At 41.5% G+C, this 18,469-nt stretch overlaps 1 protein-coding gene across 1 annotated transcript in view; it reads right to left on the bottom strand.

The window, feature by feature from the left end:
• Positions 1-14,786, bottom strand: part of Prune2 (prune homolog 2 with BCH domain) — a 209,146-nt gene extending 194,360 nt beyond the window's left edge. The window contains exons 1-2 of the mRNA XM_051194076.1: positions 14,769-14,786; positions 1,743-1,847 (exon numbers count right to left, since the gene is read on the bottom strand). Of these exons, the coding sequence (XP_051050033.1) occupies positions 1,743-1,847; positions 14,769-14,786 (123 nt within the window). The remainder of the gene's footprint in view (positions 1-1,742; positions 1,848-14,768) is intronic.
• Between the last annotated feature and the right edge of the window lie 3,683 nt (positions 14,787-18,469).

Below are 18,469 nucleotides of genomic sequence, written 5' to 3'. Positions count from 1 at the left end.
TATTCTGGAGGTGGGACCAGAAAACTAAACATCAGCCCCAGCCCCTACTCAATGAATTGGATATAGCCATTCTACTTTCTGGGCCTTCCCTTTCTGTTTTTGTAGAAAGGGGTTTGGCCTCTGTTCTATTCACTATAGTGTGAAGGATGCATGCAAAGCCACAGGACCCCGGGAAACTAAATATCAAAACTCCATAGAGGCACAGCAGACAAGACCTACCACACTAAGACAAAGGCATGGTATTTTAGGTTTTCTACTACTGTGATAAAACACAATAACCGAAAGTAACTTGGGAAGGAAAGGTTTTATTTCATCTTAAAACTTGTAGTCTGTCATCCAGAATTCAGGGCAGGGACTGATGCATAAGCCCTTGGAGAAGTGCTGCTCTGCCCTGCCCTGTGGGCTGGACCTTCCCACATCAACCCTTAAACAAGAAAATCCCCTATAGACTTGCAATCTGAAAAGAGGGATTCTCAGTGGAGGTTCCTCTTTCCAGTTAACTGTAATGCCACATTTGTTTCTATGCTTAGCTAAAAATCTCCAAAGGAAGGGAGAGCCTATCAGTCTGTTTCATTTTTCTATCTACCTACTGATCATTTATCTTTTAGCACATACAACTTCCCTACCCCCTTTTTGCAGGATGCATCCCCAGTCACAACACTATACCTACAGTTGATGATGCTGTTATTGTTATATACTTTCTTTAACTACTTATCACTGGTGGTCTTAGAGTCAATCCAGTTCAGTCAACTGTTCTCTGGAGGAGCAGCTGAAAATAGCAAGGATTGTATAATACACACATCTCAACTCAGACACATTCATCTTCTCACGCCAATCACTCTTCCTTGCAAACTTCAACAACTTGTAAGATAAATGTGATATAGAGACCACATGTAGAGATGCGAATACTTTACCCATCATTTTCCCCAGCTGCCCTAAAGCAGTCCTTGCCACCCACAGCTCATTCTGGAAGACTGGGTTTCATGTGAATTTAAATCACTCCAGATCAGCTATGCATAGTACCAGGGGATCCAGATCCAAACAAAATTGAAATAAAATAAACCAGACTCTGGAAAATTAAAAATTCCGTGAATCTTCTGGAAATAGTGCCCAAACATTTGGAACATACATTTGAAGGTTTTCAGGCAATAAGAACCATTAGTGTGGCTGATGGAGTTTATAGATGGGAAGTTTGGACACAATTTGTTAAAAGGGCCTTTCCAGTTCTGTGGGTGAGTCTGTGTTTCACAGAGTAGGGGGATTCTCCCTCAAGGGACATCATCATCATCAGGGCTAAAATTAAGACTTATAGAACTTGGACATACCATGCCCATTTCTGAGTCTCCAGCCAGTGCTCTGTGCTTCATGTGCTGTTCATATAAGTTATTCTGAATGTTTTTCTATTGGCAAAGGTACAATCACATGGTACAGGATAAAGGAAAGACAGAGGTTCTCAGTCCTGCCTGCTTTTCATTACTCCTCTAAATTCTCATGAAAGCAATCCACTACTACAAACATGTTTTAATATGTTGTTTGAAATGGTTTTGAGAAGAATAATGTCTAACCCAGAGGAGGTGCCCAACAAATGTCTGTTGCTTACTGGATTTTTATTTAATATTTATTATCTGCAATAATATGCAGTGAACATGAAAAATAAAACTAGTGGCTTCCTTCCCCTGTATTTCTTCTTTAAAGACACACAATTCACATACAAAGGCTATAATAATCCCCTTTCCCCTCACCTTGTCCAGAAAGTATGCATATGTGAAGGCAGAAATGAGAGAATCCAAGTCACATGACTTAGGTCCGATAACCACATGGACCTTCTCCAATCGTTTACTTCGATCCTGGAACCAATAGAAAGAAAAACCGCAATTTTACTTGCTTGCAACCAATATAAAGTGGAAAATTTTCAATGTTTTTGAAGTATGCTTGTCTATACTATACTCATACACAATGGCAGAAAATAATAAATTTATCACAAAATTATACAAAAACTAAGTATTATGTTCAATGTGTTTAAGAAGAAAATAATTCACATTTATTAAGGCTACCTATGGGGACTTCACCCATGCAGGGAGCTTAATCTGCACATATAAGTATATATACATGCACATATTTCATATACATATGCAATACATACATATATACCCAATAATATATAGATACATAAGACTACCAAAAATTAACTTCCTTTGAACTGTATCCCTGAGGCACTGTTTTCTTAGTATAAGACCATTTGCAGAGTGCTGTGATTGTCACCCCACAAAAACCATATTTTTTAGCTTAAGAAACAATGGAACACAGCTAGACACTAGCCGAACTCCTGAAATCCAGTTATAGAGAGGGAGGAGTGATAAGCAAAGGGATCAAGACCAGGTTGGAGAAACCCACAGAGACAGCTGACCTGAACAAGGGGGAGCTCATGCACCCCAGTCTGATAGCTGGGAAACCAGCATAGGACTGACCTAGATCCCTAGAATGTGGGTGTTAGATAGGAGAACTAGGCAGTCTGCGGGGCCTCTAGTAATGGATCAGTACTGATCCCTAGTATACAAATGGACTTTGGGAGCCCATCCCACACAGAGGGATACTCTTTCAGCCTAGACACACAGGAGAGGGCCTAGGCCTTGCTCTAAATGATATGACAGACTTTGAAAACTCCCCATGGAAGGCCTCACCCTCCCTGGAGCAGAATGGGGGATGGGCTGGGGTTTGGTGGGGATGGTAGTGATAAGAGAGGACAGGAGGGTGAGGGAACTGAGATTGGCATGTAAAACATCCTTGTTCCAAATTTAAATAAAAAAGGAATACACATACACACACACACACACACATATGTATATGAACTTTTTCTCATAACCCTGCCATACTATGTAGTCAAACAAACATGCTATCTGGAAAGGCTTCATGTTTTTACATTCTATCTTAAATGTAGAAGATATTCTCTTTATATTGCTCTATTTTTTAGTAAAGGAAACATTTTTCTCATTCAGAAAGAGGAGTGTGATTTACATCATGGCTCTAAAACTCCAAATTGTATCTATAGCTTCTTTAAAAGTGTGTGTATTCACCTCTCTAGAAAAGAACACAGCTTTTGTTTGTATGTTTATTTTTTTGTTTTGGGGTGTTTACTCAATAGTTATTTTAGATTCTTTTATAGAAGGCTGACATTTCTTTGAAACATTAAAACACTAAGTGCATCAAAACAACTTTGAGATACCATCTTACTCCTTCCAGAATGGCTAAAATTAGAAACACCAATGACAGCGTATGTTGGAGAGGATGTGGAGAAAGGCGAACACTCCTCCACTGCTGGTGGGAGTGCAAACTCATACAGCCATTTTGGAGATCAGTATGGTGGTTCCTCAGGAAAATGGGAATTAGTTTACCACAGGTCCTGGCAATCCGCCTCTTAAGCATATACCCAAATGATCCACATCCACATAACAAAGACATGCGCCCAACTATGTTCGTAGCAGCATTATTTCTAATAGCAAAAACCTGGAAGCAACCTAGATGCCCCTCAACTGAAGAATGGATAAAGAAGATGTGGCACATCTACACAATGGAATACTACTCTGCAGAAAAAAATAATGGAATCTTGAAATTCGCAGGCAAGTGGATGGCACTTGAAGAAACCATCCTGAATGAGGTAACCCAGTCACAAAAAGAGGAACATGGTATGTACTCACTCATATATGGATTTTAGACCTAGAGCAAAGGATCACCAGCCTATAATTCACATCACCAGAGGAACTAGGATACAAGGTGTATTCTAAGACATTCATATACATGCCTTGACAGAAGGGGAAAAGGACAAGTCCCCCAGAGCACATGGGAAGTGGGGGGGCAGTGAATGGAGAGAGAACTAGGAGAAAGAGAAGGGGAGGAGAGGAAAGCATGTGGGACTAGGAAGATTGAGCCTGGTTAGGAATAGAAGACAGAAGAATGAGAGAGAAGAGAGAGAGAGAGAGAGAGAGAGAGAGAGAGAACATAAAAGAGGGTGCCATTATTGGTTTGAAGAGAAAACTGAACCTAAGAAAGGTCTAGAGACCTACAAGACTGACTCCAACTAACATTTTGAGCAACAGTAGAAAGGCTACCATAAATGCCCTTCCATGATAATGAGATCAACAACTAACTTATCCACCATCATGGAACCCTCATCTAGTACCTGTTGGAAACAGAAGCAAACACCCACAACTAAACACTGAGTCAAACTAGAATCCAGATGCAGAGAGAGAGGACAAGACCACGCTGCAGAAACACATAGAGACAGCTAACCTGAACAAGGAGGACCCCCCCCCCCAGACTGATAGCTGGGAATCCAGCATGGGACTGACTCAGACCCCCTGAATATGGGTCTAAGCTAGAAGGCCTGAGCAGTCTAAGGGACCTCAGAAAGTGGAACCAGGATGTACTCCTGGTGCACAAAAGGACCTTGCGGACACATCCTCCATGGAGGGATACTTCCATAACCTAGAGACAGGAGAGAAGTCCTAGTCCCTACTTCAAATGACTTGACAGATCTACATGACCCCACCTGGATGGCACAGCCCTACATGTGGAATGGGGGTGGGGGGATGGGAGGGGATAGTCAGGGTGCATGTGAGGGAGGGAAGAGGGAGGGAGGGAAGGAGAAGGAATTAGGATCGACATGTAAAATTAAAAAAAAATAAAAATAATTGAAATTCAAAGGTTGGTTATTAATTTATTAATGTTTCTATGACCTTTAGTTCTGTTCAACTTTGACTTCATTCTTATGCATAAGTTCATTTTCACAGTTCAATTAATTTTTTTTTACTAAATCTTATTAAATAATATGAAAAATACAAAGAAAAGCATGATAAAATATTTATCTTTTAATACAAGTGTTTAGATTAATATTGGGTAAGACAAGCATTATCATCAGAGGCATGTGTTGTTTAGAACATGCTCAGTAAGCAGCTGTTATATCAACTGTTAAGACGGGTGCTCTTTGGAAATATGTATTTGAGAGAGGTTCTGAATAATGCACAAAGCTTTATTATAAGATTAAGTAGAAAATATTCCCCCTAACAAGGAAAATCTTGGAGAATAATGTGACAAATATTTAATAAGTAATGAATAGTCTACATGGAGCTTGGGAAACTGACACAAAAGATGTGCCAAGATTCCAAAAAGAAGTAAGACAAGGAGAGAAGGAGTGTACAGCAATAAAAATGTGGATGTGTTGAGCCTCCTGACATCTTAAAGATGGGTAAAAACATGACAATGTTGAAGGCCAATGGTTGAACAGGGCTAGAGGAAGAACACCAAACTAAGAGGCTACTGCAAAATTTACAGCCTGAATTAGAAAGAATAAATAAATAAGTAAAACACTAAGAGCTTCTAGAAAACACCACAGCAAATTGCCTTACCAAAAAAATTATAAAATAAATGTTTATCTTTCCTTTTCTTTCGAGAAAGGGCCTCTTGCAACCCAGGCTGACCTCAGCCTCACTCTGTTGCTGATGGAGGGGAACCTCTATTCTTCCTGCATCTGCTTTCCAGGTGCTAGGACTGCAGTATACTCCACTATGATGGCTATCAAACAGTGTATTTACAGCATGGTAGCAGTGGCATCTGTGTTTACTTCTCTTGCTTTTCATCACTTATTTTTATCTTACTGTTTAAGACTGACTTGACAGCCCTGTATTGTGAAATTGCTCCAAATGGCAGGACTGGTCATGACTGTTCAACAGCAAACACTTAGGATCCCTTCATGTGCAGACAAAAACAATATTAAATCACACCTAATAACCTTGCAAATGAACTTGACAATTTGCTATTATTTGTGTACAACTAGTGGTATCAGAGTCGGAAATAAATTATTAAACAATGAGGACTTGGCCCCAGCACCAAGATAAAGTAAATATTTTTCATTATTTTCCTATGATACATGAGACCATGTTTATGAAGGTGTGAGTGCACCTTGAGTAGATTTATCCCCACAGCCACTCTCCTCCCCTTTCATGTCCCTCCCCTTCCCATTAGTCTGCTTTGTTTCCCCAGATAGTTTCCCTTCTCCTTTCATGCCATCTGTACACATACAATTTTATGAATCAATTAAGGGGAAGAAAACCTTGAAGGAGGTTGGGTAGAGTCCATGACAGAAAAGCTGCAGAGATTTTACATAAGCAATGGCCAGTGAGTGACACTGCTAAACTAAAACAGACTCATAGTTTCCACTTCTTTGATACTTATTTCTTTATAAAAGAGCGTACTTAAAGTGTGATACAAATCTGAAGATGATTACAAGCTCCCCCGCCCCAACCCCGCCGCCCTATTACCACCTCGTCTGGCTCTCATGCTCAACCTGTTCCAGCTTCTAACCTTGTATACAGCTGGCTCACTGAACTGAACATCTTCTGAGGGGTTAAACTCAGGTCTATATCTCCAAGGTCAAGACAACAAATATTCTAGAAGCACCTAAATAAATTTAGGGAAATAGAACTCCAGTCCATTACAACACAAGTGAATGTATTACGATATCATATTCCTGTAAATGCTGCTCTTCCGAGAAGCTCAAAGGTCTGGGGAGACATTACCTCACTTCTCCCATATCTTATGAGACAGGCAGGAGGAAGATCAACAAGGCTTTTTACAGGTCAGAGGAGCCTGGGATGGGGCCAAGCTTGTTTCCAGAATCTACAGCCTAATACTATAAGAGCTGACCCCGCTGCCCCATCTAACCACTTCATAATGCCTTAATGACTATGCCCACTCAAGTGGCCAGGGCACTGAGGGGAAAGAGAGAGGACCACATATGTACAGTAAATACAGAGATGCTGCAGACATTGGGAACACTGACACAACTGACTTACCTGCTCTCTTGTCTAGGCATCGTCATCCCCAACATATCTCCATGTTCAACCTTCAGCTTTCACAAAAGAGGATGTGCAGGACATAGCAACATCTCTGTTTTGATGATTTCCAGATACAACCCCAATTATTACTTTAGAAAAGAAAGGAGCTATATAAATGAGGATTGCAACTCCAAAGTATACTGGGCCAGTTCTCACAACACAGGAACCTCCTACAATAATCACAGTCTATTTCTTCTTCATTTAAAGAGATGAATGACACACTCTCTTGGAGGTCATAGCCATGGTAGAGACTGGTGCAAAACCCAGAGGGCACCTCATGGCATTGCGTGCTGATGTTTGCATGTTCTCTCATTTCTCTTCTGACTACTCTTTCCCTATATATCATATCTCATTATCTTTCATTCATATGATGACTATTATGGTGGCCAGCTTCACAAGCTCCAGAATCACCTAGGAGTCAAGCCCCTGGCATGTCTGAGTGGGAGTTTCTATTATTAATGGAATGGTTTGACTGAGGGCTGCACCGTTTCATGGCCTGGAGGTCCAGGACAGAATAAGGACTCAATGAACATTCATCTCTCTAATTTCTGACTTGAGATGACCAGCTCAGCCTCGAGCTTCTACCCCCGTGATATCTACACTCACTGTGAAGGGCTTTATCTTAAACTTTGAATAAAGCCAACCCTCCCTTTGACTTGCTTTTGTCAGGTATATTGTCATAGCAACAACAAGAGTAAATACATCACATATCTGCCAACCCAGCTAATGCCACGGTGCCTAAGCTCCAGCACTTTCTTCCCCCACCACCCTCCAGTCAAATGGAGAAGAGCTGCAAAGACAATGGTCCATTGAACTGAGTGTACTGGAGCTGATGGACCAAATAATGAGATAATGAGAAATGCAGCACTGCTGGAAGATCAAGAGGATGCCAAGGTGAGTTTCTTTGAAAAATCTGATGTTTGAGTGAAGATGTGAACCCAGGCAGTGGAGCCTAAAGATATCATAGGCCATGGGCAGAATGGATGCAAAGATGCCAAGGTTATGAAGGGTCCGGCATATTCAGCAACTGACAAGCACATGCATTTCTTAAAGGTGATTTTGTAAAGTCAGCAATGAATGCTCTGGCAAGTAAACATTCCCTCCTTAACGGCACACAAATATAGCAAGTGTTAAGAAATTTTGGAGACAAAGACTGTTAATGCCGAAGCTTCATATAGACAGAACAGTGATTAGCAGATGAAATAAATACTGTTGGCTTTACCATCCAGTGCACTTCCAAATGCAAGTCAGCATTTCCCACAATTATCACCTAAAACACTGAACTCCCCAGAATTCCAGACCATGATCTGAACATGCTTTCTATTTCAAACTACACTTTTACATACCAATAAAATGTGACTTCTTATCGAAGTTAACTTCCCAGATCTTGTTAAAAACTGGAAAAAATACATTCAGACCGCACTGCCCATGAGAGAGCAGTTAGGACAAAGCACTTTAAAAAAGCACCCATGGAAAGCAGAGGTCCTGACCAGAAGAGGACTTCCAGAGCCTTCCAACAAGCATAAACTGGCTTGTTCTAAAATTTTCCCTCTCAGAAATAAAGTTGTTCCTACCTGTACCTTTTCCCATCTAAAGTCCTATAAGACACATTTTCATCAAAAAGCCTTTGCTATGCCATCATAGCCCCCCCTTGACCCAGTCACAAAAAGAGGAGCATGGTATGTACTCACTCATATATGGATTTTAGACATACAGCAAAGTATCACCAGCCTATAATTCACACCGCCAGAGACACTAGGATACAAGGAGGATTCTAAGAGATTCATACAAGGTCCCTCACAGAAGGGGGAAGGGACAAGATCTCCTGAGCATATGGGGGGGCAGTGAGTGGAGAGGGAACTAGGAGAAAGAGAAGGGGAGGAGAGGAGAACATGTGGGACTAGGAAGACCAAGTCAGGAGAGGAATAGATGAGAGAAAAGAGAGAGAGAGAGAGAGAGAGAGAGAGAACATAAAAGAGGGAGCCATTATAGGTTTGGAGAGAAAACTGAACCTACAGCAATATCCAGAGATCTACAAAACTTACCCCAACTAACAAATTGAGCAACAGTGGAAATGCTACCATTATGGCCTTCCCTGATGATGAGATTGATGACTAACTTATCCACCATCATAGAGTCCTCATCTAGTAGCTGATGGAAACAGTAGACATCCACAACTAAACACTGAGCCGAACTGGAATCCAGATGCAGAGAGGGAAGACAAGACCAGGCTACAGAAACACATAGAGACAGCTGACCTGAACAAGGAGGAGCTACTGGGCCCCCAGACTGATAACTGGGAATCCAGCATGGGACTGACTCAGACCCCCCCTGAAAATGGGTCTCAGCCAGAAGGACTGAGCAGTCTAAGGGACCTCGGACAGTGGAACCATGATGTATTCCTGGTACACAAAAGGACTTTGGGGGCACATCCCCCATGGAGGGAAATGCCCTTAACCTAGAGACAGGAGAGAAGGCCTCGTCCCTACTTCAAATGACTTGACAGATTTAGATGACCCCTCCTGGAAGACATCACCCTCCCTGTGGAGTGGGAGGGGGTGGGAGAGGAGGGTGGGAGGGGGCATGAGAGGGTGGAAGAGAGAAAAAGAGGGAGGGAGGGAGAGGGAACTGGGATCGATATGTAAAATAAAAATAAAAAATAAAATTCTATAAATATTTCAATAACATTTAATTTCAATTAATTTTGTTGGGAAAGGAAGATTGCTCAGCAGATGAATGCACAAGCTCTGAATGCCTGATGGTCTCTCTCTCTCTGTTTCTCTCTCTCTCTCTCTCTCTGTCTCTCTCTCTCTCTCTCTCTCACACACACACACACACACACACACACACACACACCTGTAACCCAAGCTCTCCCACAGAGATGAGACACACCACAGGACAATAGCGATCCTGGAGCTTGTGGAAAGGTAACATGAAAACAAGCAGGACCCTGAGGTAATAAACAGAACTCCTGAGAAGCTTCTGATCTCTACATGTACAGTGGCATGGGTACACATGCATACACGTTAATTTTAGAAAACACTTTTCTGGGGATGGAGAGATAGCTCAGCAGTTAAGAGCACTGATTGTTCTTTCAAAGGTCCCAGGTTCAATTCCTAGCACCCACACGGCTGCTCACAACTGTCTCTAACTCCAGTTCCAAGGGACCTGACACCCATGGCAAACATACCAATGCACATTAAAAGAAGGGGGGAGGGAGAAGAAAGAAAATATTTTTCTGATGAGAAATATATGCCTTCACAAATCAGAAGTGATATAAATTAATAACTACTGCTAACATTCACTGTATACAGTTTCATATTTATATTTACACATGGGGAACTTCTATTCACTTTTTACAGACTTAATTTTTCCATTACCAAAATGATGCATCTTCATCATTTGTTCTGTTATTTACTTACACATTTACTTGAGGTGGTATAACACTATGTATTCTAGGCAGCCTTGGATTCAGGATCCTTCTGCCTCAGCCTTCAAAGCGCCAGGGCTGCACCACAGTGCCCAACTTTCCATTTACTTTAAATAGCTGAATGGTGACAGAGGTGTGTGTGTGTATGTGTGTGTGTGTGTGAGAGAGAGAGAGAGAGAGAGAGAGAGAGAGAGAGAGAGAGAGAGAGGGAGGGAGAGAGAGAGAAAGAGAGAGGGAGAGAGGGAGGGAGAGAGAGAGAAAGAGAGAGAGGGAGAGAGGGAGGGAGAGAGAAAGAGAGAGGGAGAGAGGGAGGGAGAGAGAGAGAGAGAGAGAGAGAGAGAGACTCCTGGAAGCAGTATTGATGACTTTAAACATCTCTGTGGGAACTGGAGAGATAGCTCAGTAGTTAAGAGCACTTGTTGCTCTTGCAGAAGACCCAGGTTCAGTACCTTGCATCCACATGGTAGCTCACAACATTGGTAATTCCAGGAGATACAACACCTTCTTCAGACCTCCAAGGGCACCAGACATGCTCCTGGTACATCAGATAAAAGAACCAAACACACAAAATAAAATGTATCTAAAAATAATTCTTAAAATATTATATTGTTAAATAGGATCTGTGGCTCACTGGCTGCCTAGTGTGGGTTTAAATAAGAAAAAATACTAAAACCTAGCATAGTGGCACACATGTGTAATGCTAGGAGCTTGGGAAGATAAGACAGGAGAGTCACACCTTTGAGGCTAGGCTTTTTGAAAAACTTTATTTTATGTGAATTGATCTGAGGGTTTTGGATCCCTTGGAAATGGAGTTACAGACAGGTGTGAACTGCCATGTGGGTTGAACCCAGGTCCCCAGGAAGAAAGGCAGTGCTCTTAACTGATGAGCCATTTCTCCAGCCTCAAAGCTAGGCTAGGTTTTACAGTGAGATTTTGTTTATGATGGTTAATTGTTCTCAACTAGACTAGATTTAGAATTGCCAAGGTGTGTCTATTGCAGTATTCTGAGCAACATGTAACTAAAGAACAAGGACTCGCTGTGAATGTGGCCAATACCAATCCATGGTCCAGGGTCCTGGACTGAAGAAAAAGAAGATGCCTGAGTACCAGCATCCATCCTGACTGAACACTATGTGACCTGCCTCATGCTCCTGCTGCTATGACTTCTCTTTCATGATGGATGGTACCCTTAAGCTGTCAGTCATAAAAACCTTCCCTTCTTCTAGTTGATCTTGTCAGATCTTTTGTTACACAATGAAAAGAAAAAAGGGGGGGGACTTGTGGTGATATCCTTCTTACACAAATAAAGCCTTTCTGTGGGTCAGAGAATGGAGCTTGCCTCTAGCTAACCATAGAGGTCAGGAGGTCTATACAGACAGACAGAAAGCAGCATAGCTGGGCAGAAACAGGATATAAGCAGAGAGAAACAGGAAATCGCTCTCTTCTCTGCTGAGATGCTTAGGATGTAAGATGTACTGTGGCTTGCTCCTTCTCTCTGATCTCTCAGCAAATCTCTCCACATCTGACTCTGGCTTTTTACTATATAGACCAATTAGGAACTCTTTTTACAGGAACTAATTGATTGTCTTTTAAAAATCAATTCGAGAATAAATTTCAAAAACAAAATAAAAAAGTAATCAGAGATTAAGAGATCATAATTAGCTGCTTCTTGGAGGTACACTTCAGGTTGTGGGTAAAAACAAAAACATTCACTAGAACCTGCAAGTACAGGACACAAGCATATTATATTCAGTCTTCTCATAAATGTCATAATTTAATTGGTGACCTAATTAGGAAAGGACAAAGGGCTTTCAGTAGTGAAGACTGAAAAGGATCTTGAGGTAATATAATTGCCTGATAAAACCAAAATAGTCAATTTCGATGACTCTCTGCCTCTGCCCTCATCCCTACTCATCCCAAACTCTCAAGGCTGAGGAAACTGAGCTAAAATGATGGGCTGAGTCCTTAGAAAAGCTAATTAGGGAAGGACAAGGCTGGGAACACATTTCCACAAATTCCAGCTGCAGGGCTAGATAGCAGCTGGATGTGTCCACTGGACTGCGGAGCAGGGACTGTTTCTACAATAAAAATAAAGAAGGAACACATGAGCTGTTGACATTGATTGACTAAGGACCAGGCTGGGAACACATTTCCACAAATTCCAGCAGCAGGCTACATAACAGCTGGATGTGTCCACTGGACTGAGGAACACGGGGTGCTTTTACAGTGAGAATAACCGAAGGAAGACATGAGTTGTTGACACTGATAGAGTACAGCCAAGAGGGGCAGAGCAATGTAAATCACCAAGCATTTAAGAACAGAACAGTTTATAGGGAAAGGTGGTGAATACAGCCCAGAAATTAAGGCTTACAACAGAGTGGTGTAGCCTTGCTGGCCAGCCACGCTGGGATTTAAGTCAGGGTCTGCATAAAAACTGTGTTTTTGTTGGATTGGTCTGAAGTTGAAGTATTAACTCTCTTCATTTCTCCCTCTTCCTCGGTACCCGCACCCCCAAGTCCTTCAGCCACTGAAGTGTTAGAGCCTTTCCTTCATTGTCACCACTCGTCTGCCCAACCAAGCTCAGTATTTTCTCTGAGGCAGCATCATGCCATGCTGGGAGACATCTTCTTTCAACAACTTCTATTTGAGAAAACTGGGGAATGGGGACCAGCTGTGTATAGCTGAGATGAGGCAGACTGGAACCTCCTTGCTTTGACATAAAGAGGCTGCTGTGAGTTGGTGGTGGGGAGCCAATCCCAAGTACCGAGGCCTGAGGACCTTAGATGAGCTGTGGGTCACCAGCTCACTTGAGGGACCCTCTAGTCCAAAAACTGGATATTTTATATTCAACCACTCTTCCTTTTTTTAACATGTTTACTGGCAATCTTGAAAACAAAAAAATTCTCAGATGGAGTGACATCAAATATTATAAACACTTTTCTACATAGTTCATTATACTGATGGTGTGTGTGTGTGTACATATATTGTACAGGGTTGTTTTGAAAGCTGTACCATTATTTTCCTGTGCCCCAAAACCCTTACCTCCACTAAAGAGTCCACAAGGGAATCATCCAACACAGCTTTCTAAGAGTTCTTAATTTTTTAGCTGTCTGCTTTGGAAGTGTCCTTGTCTATGATAACTGGTCCCTTCTCATAGACAGTGCATCCTGGAGTTTATCTTCTGTGATTTTACAAGTCTCTAAAATCCCCTCAACTTTCCATTTCAAGACTCAGGGGCTATCATCTTTTTCACAGTGATGGAAGTGAACCTGGGTCCTTAATCTTACTCCTCAGCTCTGACCTATCTTGTATCCCCTTCTGTACCTAGTCCTCCAAAGGAAAGGCATTCACATTCTCCAGGAGACAGCATTTGGTAGAGGTACTGATGCCAACCTATCCACATCAAAGGCAATCTGAAGGTTTCAAAAACTGAATTAAAAAGAATGCCCCTGTGTCAGGCATGCACCCATGCTTCTTAAGTTTACTAACAACTATTTAAAAATTTGCAAAAATGAAAGTCACAAAGGGGAAAAACACTCAACTCCCCAAATTAAATCCATTGCTTGAACATTTAGTGTACTTCTTATAATATTCTTTCCCCATACATCTATGAGTATTCTTTCCTGCTATATATGTTTGCATTCTCTCTTTTAAAATCTGACAAGAAGGTGGGTTCACCACTCCCTGTGGGAGGTCTCTGTAGAAGAGAAGTCACAGGTTCTAGTCACTCAGGAGGAGGAAGCTGTGGTTGCTTCCACATACACTAGTGTTAGCTTAGACTAGGCTTTGTCATTCTCACGGTTCTGAGACACTGGGATCCTTGACCTGGCTGTGCCATGTCAATAATACACATTCACTTAGGACTTTCTCTGCTTCCCACACTTCTATTGTCAAATACTTCTAGAGTCCTTGTTTGAATGATTCAAGACCCAAAGAGTCTCCATTGACATCACTGCCAGAGATCCTAGGAGTCACACCCCCAGGCCAGGATTTTACACGCGGTGGGAATAGCTAAGCAATAATAGAGCATCATATGGTGCTTTTGATGAGATTTTACAGTTAAACAATGACTCTTTAGTTAGTAAGATGTGGGAAGTGTGTTGTAAAACTCAAATCCTTTTGGGTAATAGTAAGACACACAGGCACTTTTAAAAACTGAATTCTTCAAATTGAGACATTTCCACAAGAATACTGGCAAATTTTCAAGCTAGAAGGTGAACATATAGCATTTTCCTACTCCTCTTTGGAAGTATATGTTTAAGAACTTAAGAAAAAAATCTATGACATTGTGACTAAAAAGTAAAGAGGCTGAAAAGGAAGAAAAATCTGGCTTTTACTGGTACCAGAGGCCGCTTCTCTGGTTCTGGATTCCAGTCTGAGCAATGCCAAAGGAAAAGGAGAACATGTGATTCATAAACATCTCATTTTTCTTTAATGGATTCTCTTACAAAAATGTCTTCCGCCATTTTACACCATGTTCCCAGAAGTACCTTCCATAAGCTGGAGGTCTGCAGACATGCATGTCACCCCTCCTGTGATTGGCACTACATGGCACAGGTTGCTGCTGCTCCTTTAATTATTTCTGTTCTTTGGCTTGGAAGGGCCGGAGCTAATTAGTCGGGTCTTGTCCCCCCACCCCCCACCATGAACAAGTAGAGACATGCTCAGAAGGCTTCTCCCAGAAGTGTGCCTTTCTGTGCTCAGCCTGCATTGTCATAGGAAGATCTATTGCTTAAATACTCGAGAGTGTTTGTCTGTATTTGGAACAGACATCAGGCCTGTGACACCACACACCTGGTGCATCAGAAATCCACTCAGACATGACAGTAATGAACAGACACGGGGCTGGAAGCAGGCGGGAGGAGGAGAATTTCTGAGCATGGCGCACTCCAGCAGGTTCACAGGGACATGTGCAAGGGATATGCAGAGCAATTACTGTACTATGCAGAGATGACAGTTTTTAATGATGCCATTATTTATTACATTGTGTGTTTTTCAATGACAGAATGACTCTCACCTTCCAGGTGACCTCGGTGTCCCTTCTCTCTCTCCTCTCCCTGTATGTACACACATGCACACACAAAACATATAATACCAAGTTTGTGAGTTTTACAAGCCTCCCCCCCCAAATTAACACTAAACAGTACCTAACACACAGTGGGTATATATATATATATATATATATATATATATATATATATATATATATATTACAATTCATGTTTTATACAGTGAATACTGTAGGGGGATATGAATGTAAATGATGATGTTTATAGAAACAAGTGTGTGCAATTCTGTATTATCCCACTGGTTATTTATTCATTTGTTTTGGTGATGGGGGTTGCTTGGTTGGTTTTTGACGTAGAATCTTACGTATCCAAGCCAGGCACCAACTCATTATGTGCCTGAGGATGACCTTGGACTTTTTAACTCCCCACCTCCACCTCTACCTCCTCAGTGCTGGGATTACAGACATGCACCACCATTTCCAGGTTGTAATGCTGGCTGCCAAACTCATGCTAAGGAAGCATTCTATATCTGAGTTTCATCCCCAGGGTCCCCACTGATATTTGAAAAGCATAAGTATGTTAGCATTAACTGGGTCCACATTCTAATAGGGATCACTTCACCAGGGTCTCAAGTTTTTTATGTATCATATCCCTTCTACCATGAGATAATAGGACTTTATGGTTTCAAGAAGCAAATAGTTACTTTATTATTATCCAAAAAGTTTCATTTTATCCACTGAGAGAACAACTGTCTGGAGTCTGCAAAGAGAGCTCCACAAGTGGAATGTTTTGTTGTTGTTTTGTTTTTAAGATTAATTTTACTCTTAATTATGTCAGGAGAAGGGGCATGCATGTGAGTGCTGGTATCCTTGAGGTCAGAGGTGACTCCCTGGTGCTGGAGTTACAAGTGGTTACAAGCTGCCCAGAGGAACAGAACCCAGACCTCTATAAGAGCAGTGAGTGCTTTTAACTGCCAAGTCATCTCTCAAGCCTCCTACACTAACCCTTTGCATTTCCTTTTGTACCTTTACTGGGATAATTAATGGACAGCTTATAGAGAACACCTCTAAAACCCAACTACCTCAACACATTTTTCAGTCTTCATGTTAAAAACCAATCACCTAAAAGAAAAAAAAAATGTGTAACAGAGAAATTTTTAGTGTTTGCTTTATTGGACTTCCAAGAAGAAGACAAATTTTGAAATTTAAAACTGAGAAAGATTTTATATGTTATGGAAATTTCAATACACAATAAAATCTTTCTCCATGGTAAGCTTTGTAAAACAGATGATAATCAGTATTTAAAATGTCTTACTCATCTTGTTCAATAAATCTATCCATTTGGTCTAGCAGCTCTGCTCAATAATGAAAATATGAAACTCGGAATTAAAGACTCAATCACCTATTTTGCTTAACCTCTTGATACTGTGGTATCTTCTCTGAAGATGCCAACATGGGGAGTCATCGTCAAGGGGATATTTCCTTTTGTAGCTAGTGCAGAGTGCAAGTGCTTCCCAGGGTGGAAAGGAACAGCAAGGCAGGGAAGCCTGTTGGCTACCCTCTGAGGAGGAGTGGAAGTTTACAGCCTGAGGACCCGGAAGAGTGATAATATCGGTGGTCCCTGTTTCTCCTCTGGAACAGCCCAAAGCCTTAAGATCCTCTTCCAAGTTGTTTCTCTTGTTTGTTTTTAGAGCCAGTGGCAAGTAAGATACTATAGGTTACATTGAATATACATTTTCATCAAAAGAAAACAGGGCTGGGCTTACATATCAGTAATAGGGTGTTTGCCTGGTAATCACATGGTCAAAAAAATAAATAAATAAATAAAAGCCAACAGCCAATCAACCAAACAAGTCAGCAAAACTTAAGGATTAAGGAGCCAGACTCCTTAACATGTGTATGTAAAGATGACTTTTTTGAAGATGGTTTTTAAATTTATTAGTAATTCAATTCACTCTGCAGAGCAGAAAGGAGGGAAACTGATGTTTTAAACTAACGAAACAGAACGGCAAACCTTTGTGGGCAGTTTAGAGATGTGGTGGTTGAAGGAACAGCTTAGGAGCTCTGTGTAACTGATAAATTCCAGCTAACACTAACTGAAGAGAGAAATACAAGTGACAAGAACTATATCTTAGCCACAGTGAGAGCAGAAAGTACCCATTCTCAGACAACTCCAGGGGGTGCCATTCACACAGAATGGGATGATGTCACTTGATAGAGCCTCGTTCAATATGACATGTGCTAATGAAAGGGGAAATTTGAACACAGAAGCCCTCTCAAGCCAGGGGATGCTGGGCCCACCATCTGTCAGGTGAGGGACCTGGAGTCTTTCTTTCTTGGCACCTCCAGAGGAAGCATGGCCCAGGCAACTGCATCTTCAACATCTACCCTTCAGAACTGCGAGACAACCCTTTTCTGTTGCCAAGCCACCCAGGTTTTGGCAGTTTGTTATAGCAGTCCTGAGATTTAGGATACCAAAGCAGAGGTCCACCACAGATTTATGGTACAATTCTTTCCATTTTTTGTATATGTTTTAAATTTCCAAAAGTTTTTTTTTTTTTTTGTAAAGAAGCTTTGCACACAATCTCAGAGACATGAATAATTCAGCTATACTCTGCCATAGTTCTCCTGAGGAAAACACCCACAGACAAAAGTATCTCTAATATCCAACATACAGCTGGTCCTGTCTCCAGCCCGAGTCTAATTTCACATCTGTAATTCCTTTTCAAGGAATCGCTGGTAAATCTCCCAAGCAAGGCGCCAGCAAGCTCTACTGTGCCTCCTGGCTCTTTCCGGTTCCCAGAAGCAAACATGCCTCTCTCAAGCATAATTGAAGGCAGCCTCATGGTGCCCAAGAAATCCACACAGGAGACAAGACAGAGAGAGAGGGATCTTTCTGCACAGAGCCATGACAAGGTCCTTGGAATTTGTGCTCTGCCCAAACATGAATGGCCTCATGTACAGGCCATATAGGTGGCATTTAGCACCCAGTAGGCAGGCTAAGAAGAAATATGTCATGAAGGACATTGAATAACCCCATAATCACATCTAAAGGCTAAGGAAACCAGGCTACCGCAAATACTAAAATGGATGATAACAAAAGCAATCAGCATTTTCCAAACCATATGCTTGTAAATAGTA

The sequence above is a fragment of the Phodopus roborovskii genome, unplaced genomic scaffold, assembly GCF_943737965.1.
Source record: "Phodopus roborovskii unplaced genomic scaffold, PHOROB, whole genome shotgun sequence".
Classification (NCBI taxonomy): domain Eukaryota; kingdom Metazoa; phylum Chordata; class Mammalia; order Rodentia; family Cricetidae; genus Phodopus; species Phodopus roborovskii.
The sequence above is the reverse complement of the archived record's forward strand: the minus strand, read 5'-3'. Positions and strand labels throughout refer to the sequence as shown.